At 39.7% G+C, this 7,044-nt stretch overlaps 1 protein-coding gene across 2 annotated transcripts in view; it reads right to left on the bottom strand.

The window, feature by feature from the left end:
• grk6 (G protein-coupled receptor kinase 6) overlaps positions 1-7,044 on the bottom strand; it is a 78,909-nt gene that overhangs the window by 39,971 nt on the left and 31,894 nt on the right. For both annotated transcript variants that reach the window (XM_036008622.1, XM_036008623.1), the window contains exon 3: positions 1-57. This exon is cut by the window's left edge and continues 56 nt beyond it. In XM_036008622.1, coding sequence (XP_035864515.1) covers positions 1-57 — 57 coding nt within the window. The remainder of the gene's footprint in view (positions 58-7,044) is intronic.

The raw sequence follows: 7,044 nt of genomic DNA, 5'->3' as shown, positions 1-7,044 counted from the left end.
GTCTGAACAGCAAGCGTCCGATAGGCTGGCGCTCACAGAGGCTGCTGTAGTCCTTTTCTATAGAGACACACAGAGAGAGACAATGTTGTTTAATCAACTGTAACAATAAAGTTATATTTCAATCAAAAAGCTAATTTCAGCAAAATAAAACTGTCCATCAACTACCAGCATTTCCTGCAGGCTTTTAGAAGTGGAGGACTAAAATAAAAGGGACATTCATTTCATTATCAAGAGAAACTGTTACATATTTATGATCTGAAATATAATATCTGGCATATTAACCTTCCAGGAAAAGGAGCAGCCGCTCTACATCACAGAGCAAAGACCACATATTTAATCCAGTTTTTGTTTAGTTTACAATACATTAAAGAATGCAACAACAAAAACAATTATGGCTAAAATTAGATCTTTTTAATGACAAAATAAAGAAACCCATAATATTTCCATCACCCATTAATCTCCAGATTTATTTATCATCTTCACGATTAATCGGGTCTTTCCCTAGTCAAAATAGAGAAAAAGATTCTTCTATATTTCAGTATAGTTGTCGGTTAATTTCTCTGTTGATCAGTTAGCTCAAGTTGAGAATCTTGTTTGCACAGTTTACGGCCCCACTGACGCGTATTGTCACTATGACAACTAACAACAATCGCCATTTTGTTGTGTACCAATCAAATGACCGCGGGAAACAGTTCAACGGCCTTTCTATCTATTTTATTTTTATGGTGATAACCTTCTTACTATGTTAATGCCCTAACATCCTTAAAACATACTCTGAACATTAGATGACAACGTTTCCTTTAAAGTGCCCATATTATAAAAAAAAAAAATCACTTTTTCTGGGATTTGGGGTGTTATTTTGTCTCTTGTGCTTCCACACGCATACAAACTTGGAAAAAAAAAACATCCATGCTGTTTTGAGTGAGATACGGGTTTCTGAATATATCCTGCCTTCAGTCTCCGGGTGAGCTGTTCAAAATCGGCAGGGCTGTCTACGTCATCGGCCGAAACATTTGGTGTGTGCTAACCACTTTAGCTAATACCACATCAGCTAGCTGTTTCTCCAACTTTGGTCAGTACAAGGTAGGATTAGCCGGGAGACTTCTTCTAAACGAGGACGCACTTCCAACTTTGCGTGGAATACCTGTAGACGAGGGACATGTAAGTAGTTCTAAAGTGTTGTAGCAGTGTTTTGCCATTGAGAACGAGGTGGCTAAGCACTAGCAGCGCTAGCTTCTAGCTAGTAGTCCTCACCTAGCTACTGCGCATATGCGACTCCCAACAAAGATGGTACAGAAGTGAGATGCCTCACTCTGTAGCTAAAACAGAGAGCTCAACACACAGGGTGAAAAGAGGAGCTGCAGCAATGTGCAGCACAACAAAAATATGGTGTTTTTTGAAAATTAAACCATGTAAACCTATTCTGGTACAACCTCAAAATACAATTATGAACCTGAAAATGAGCATAATATGGGCACTTTAAAACATTATTAGAACTTGTGGGTAACGTTCCCTGCTAGCTGGGATAGCGCTTAAAGAAATGCTGAAGGCAACCTACTCTACAGATGAGTTTATGAGTGGATTCTGGTTTGGCAACCACTGGTCTTGGTTACATGATGTGAAACTGTTGTTTGAACAGACTATTTCAATGTGCAGCAGGTCCTCAATACATGATGGAATATACTTATTTTAAAGCTGTTGAAACAATGATTATGTGTAGCCAACCGTACTAGCTGGGGAGGTTTTAGATGCACATCAGGGGTTGTTTGAGTTCATCAGCTGAGCTTCAGGACAAAGAACAGCACCAATGTTGATTTGCATCTGTGAGTCATGTGGATGCAAAGCGACTTCATGAACAAACAAATGTGAATCAGGAAGGAGCAGAGAGGTCAGTGTGATCACTGTGAGAGGAGAGGACTTTAAAGACATGAAATAATCTGCAAGTCAAACAATTTTCCTCATCTGTAACACCCAATGCCACAGACAGTAGAGCTGCAAAGATTAATCTATTATTAGTTAGTTCTCAATTATTAAATTAATTGACCACACTATTTTTGAGAAGTGATTAATCGGTTTGAGTCATTTTCTCTGATTCCAGTTCCTTAAATGTGAATATTTTCTATTTTTTCACTCCTCTGAGACAGTAAAACAAGACAAAACAAGACATTTGAGGACGTTGTCTTGGGCTTCGGAGAACACTGATCGAACTTTTTTCCCATTTTCGGACATTTTAGAGACCAAACAACTAATCGATTAATCGAGTAAAGTAATCAAGAGATTAATCAACGATGAAAATAATCGTTAATTGCTGCCCTACTTTACAGGCAATGAATCGATGCAAGAAGACAAGTCCTACTCAACACAACAATGGGATTTAAAATAAATTACTGGGTTGCTGCTTTCTGTCTCTATCTCGAACATCTACTACTAGCACCTGAGCTAAACTACACGCTAATGAAAGGAAACACTGGTTTGGTCTGTGCAGCGAGGGAGGCCTGCTTTCTTAAAAAAAAAAGTATATATAAAGCTATTTAAAAGGTACTCTCTGGAGTTTACCTCTAGACAAACAGAGTTCTGTTTACATTCAGGGTCACACATTGCATTCATTTCCTTCCTCTGTAAACATTTGCAACATGTGCATTTGCATTTACAGCACCACGTTTGGGATATTGTTTACAACCTCTTCTTGAAAAAAACTCTGTTTTGACGGAGCAGTTTGCATCTTTCAAGCTTGAAATTCACTTGTATATGTATATACATACTAATATGTATTAGCAAATTATTTAAATATGCATTTCATTTGCTTCTGCCTTTGTCTTAACACATCAGAACAAAGCTTTTTTTTGTGTGTCTGCAGTAAGTGAGAGTCTCAGCTTTCAGTCTCCTCCTGTTATCGGTGTTTGTATACAGCCCAACTCAACAATTTAGTTTGTTTTTTGTTTTTTTTCCCACGCATTTCTCTGTTTCTGTTGTCAGATAACTGGATTTGATCACAGCTTATGAATACTGTGTTAGCCAAGCAGTCCTTCTCAAGCTGCTGAGCTGCATATACAATTCATTATTTTATGACCAGGACATTGTCAGACAAAGCAAACACGAGTGCTGTTTCTCAAATGTTTCCTGTGGACATTGAAACTGTGGCTGGGCTGTGACTGAGCCATAATGCAGCCAGATCCAGTGGACATAGGGCGTGAAAAAAAGAGACGTTTCCAAGATGTTTGCCAGCTGGTTACAGTGTGTCAAGAGTTTATTTAACACACAAGTTTGTCCCATGTCTATCTAAGGTTACCAGATTTTCAAAGTGACATCTTAAAGGCTAACTACCGTTTTTTTCAACCTGAACCCCTATTTTCTTATGTTTTTGTGTCTCAGTGACTGATGGGAACAACAATCTTTGACATTGGTCCAGTATTAAGCGAGATCGCTGCAGTTGGCAGCGGGGAAACAAGCTACAATGTAAGTTAACAGGACAATTGTCCAGCTTGTATTTACCTTCACAAAAGTGCTCGTTTTGCCGCTGACAGACTCAGATTAATATTCTAAGTGTCTGACAACATTATGGAAAGGATTCCTTCAGAAAAAGACCTTTAAAACCTCGTTGAGGCCTTTCTGTTTAACCAGAAACAGCTCTGAAGTCGCTAGCGCTAAACCCACCAGACTCCATTTAAAAAAGCAATACTTTAAGCGTGTATAGAGCCAACATATTTTCACATGTAAATCAGTAAACTATGCATTTATTTCAACTAAAATTAGAGTTGTGATGGTTGGGAAAGTGGAAAGACGACCCAAAACAGCTTAGCTTACATGGAGTCTGGTAGATTTAGCGGATGTTTTTATGTTTAAAAAAAGGATCTTACTCTTCAACAGAAAGGTCGACCTGCTTAGAAATCCTTTCCATAATGTTGTGAGACACTTAGAATATTAATCTGAGCCCGTCAGCGGCAAAACGAGCACTTTTGTGAAGGTAAATACATGCTGGACAATTGTCCTATTAACTTATAGACCCTTTTCAAACACGTGACCACGACCACGTGACCACGCCATGATGGATGGCAAATCACTGGCAATAACAAGCTAAACAGTGTAGTAGACAAGCAGAAAGTTTCATAGTTTCAATCAGTTTGAAATACATAACACTAAATAAACCGTATTTATAGCTTTATGGCTTCTTCTATTGAACAACAAGTTGTCGTACCGTTATCGGTCGAGGTAGGGCATCTGGTAGGTGCTCACAAAGAGCAGTATTTGGAGAAGTTGGAGATAGCAGGATTGGATACTGACCCTTAATTCTTTCTCCCTCCGTTTTCACGGACCTCATTAAATCACCGAGTCTGCCCAACTTCAGTCCACACAATCTGTACCACTATGTGGTAAACGGGGTATCCCCATATACTGGTGCTGATCTCAAAGCTTTTAAAAGTCTGGATGCTTACCAGTTCTTTGTAGCTGGCTGGGTTACAGGTACGCGATGCTACGCTAACGGCGGGGGGAGGTACCTCATAATGGCAAAGATAAGACATTAATCTAGGATTTATTTTGTATTAACATCTATTCTTTACTTAAGTAAAGATTTATATAACACGTAGCCCATGTTTTTAGAGGACATGGTCGGTCGCGATGGGCAGCAGCTAGCTAGCAGTCCAAAGCTAGCTGCAGCTAGCTCGTCAGCTAGCCGGGGTAGGAGCTCCGCAGACCCGCATTTAACTCGTTTTTTTCGGCCTTTTTGAAGCTAGTTTCCGTGCCATGTCATCTTTAATTTAACCGATATTTTTTGCATGTGTGTTTAGTTAAATGATCAAGGGAACGGCTTTCTTTTTTGGATATGTAGCTAGGTCAGTGAATAACCAATGTTAGTTATGTGGGTCATCATCGGGTTGGTCCTGTTGCAGGAACAGCTGGTTAGCACAGCAGCTAGCTAGCTAGTTGAGGATAATTTTATTTATCACTCATTTAAAACAGAAAGGCAATACATACACATGCTTGTGTTGGTGAGGATTACTCTGCATGCTTGTGTTGGTGAGGATTACTCTGCAGATTGTGAATGTGAGAACCAAACACGAACGAAAATGTACGCATTTAGCTTGCCGTCCGTCTACAGCATAGCTCTTCCGCCGTCCGTCAAGGCGTTCATAATTTGCGCGAGTAGAGCGTGACGTCACGTTTAAAATAAATGTTTTAAACAATGGAATATTTTTTTTATTGCTGAGTCACTTCCTATCGATGACACAGTGATTGACGCTGCTTTATCCCACTTTATGAGTTTTTTTCTGCTCTACTTCTCTCTCTTCTGTTTCGCTCTGCTACGCTGCAACGTCCTCTTTGCTTTGTCTTCTGTCCTACTCTAATTATCTCTTTTCTCTCTTCTCTGCTCTAACAAACTTCCTATGACCTGCTGCAAAGTGAACAGAGCGGGACAATGTGAAGCAAATGGGAGCAAAAAAAACAATGAAGGAAACTGCTGAGAAAAAAAAGAGAGGATGGATGTCAAAAGGAAAGCCCAAGCAGAGTGGGGTATCTAGAAAGGCGACAACAAGACACATTCCCGCTTGTTCCATGGCTTTAAGACTAAATAATTAACATTTCTAATTGACAGTCTAAAGTGCCTCTTTGCATTAAATACAAACCCAATTATTCTCCTCTCAAAAACACCAAAAAAATTAGCTTCATTACAGTTCATGAAGCCACTTCACAGCCAATCTCACACTGTCTATTCATGCCTGAAAAAAGAACACCCCTCACTTTGAGGAATTTGTCATTATGTGGTTGTGGATCAGTAGACTTTCACAATAGATCACTGGAGGTGTGATGTATATGAAAGGGGCTCCAGGACTCTACAGAACATGCTGTACATCATCACACAGAGAGCTTCCACAAAGAGGCCTCTGTCTGGCCTCAGGGTCCCAACAGTGAATTAATGATGCCACAGGTTTCAAACAGGATCAAGGTCTCGGCACTTCCTCTTTATCGCTTTATAGAAGATAGGTGGAAGAAGACAGAAGTAAACAAGATGACATTATGTGGTGGATTCTCCCTTTTAGTTCCGTACAGTAACGCTGTAGTGTACGTGAAGGGTTTTCTTTGTTCTCGCCATGCTAGCGGCACGGCTCGAGGGACGGTCGCTCCACTTTGGTTCGGACTAAAATATCTCAACAACTATTAAATGGATTACCATGACATTTTTTAACAGACATTAATGGTCCCCAGTGGGTAAATCCTACTGACTTTAGCATTTAGCTTAAAGCAAGTACAGCCTCAAAAAGACACCAGCATGACAGTAAACCCAAGAAATATGTCCTGAAGATCCTTAACAACCAACTACATGTTGACATAGTTATTGAAAAGCAGTTGGAACAGCGGCCATATGTAAGCTTGATGTCTAAAACACTTTAACGTTTCAAACCAAATTTAGTTTGATAGATCCCTACGTAGATGTCTTTCAGGCTGTTCTCATGAACCATTCGTGCATAAAGCTACGAAAGGTAATGCACTGTAATAAGTATATATTCCACATATTTATTACTGTATGCACCATTGACTCCCGCTAGGGCTGGGACAATATGCTTTTGTCTCGATTCGATTCTTTCACGGTACTTGGCTGCCGATTGGATTTGTGTTGCGATTTTCATTTACTGCAATTTGATAGTATTAAATATTGGGATTTTCTTTTCCTTCTTTAATAAAAACAAAAGTTGAATAGTACACTTCTAGAGACATTTTGTAGGTACGTGGAGATACGGACCCTACGTCGTAGCCTGACGCGCCCCTCTCAAAAACTGTAAATACATGTCACGGCGACGCAGACCGCAACAACTGTGATTGGTCCGCTTGGCTCCGCATTTCAATTCAATTTCAATTCAATTTTATTTATAGTATCAAATCATAACAAGAGTTATCTCGAGACACTTTACAGATAGAGTAGGTCTAGACCACACTCTGTAGTTTACGAAGCCCCAACTATTACAGTGGTTGCCTCGAGCAAGCATTAGCAGTAGCTATTGCGACAGTGGCAAGGAAAAACTCCCTTTTTTGTTAGGAAGAAACCTC

Source organism: Sander lucioperca, chromosome 13 (assembly GCF_008315115.2).
Source record: "Sander lucioperca isolate FBNREF2018 chromosome 13, SLUC_FBN_1.2, whole genome shotgun sequence".
Lineage (NCBI taxonomy): Eukaryota > Metazoa > Chordata > Actinopteri > Perciformes > Percidae > Sander > Sander lucioperca.
The sequence above is the reverse complement of the archived record's forward strand: the minus strand, read 5'-3'. Positions and strand labels throughout refer to the sequence as shown.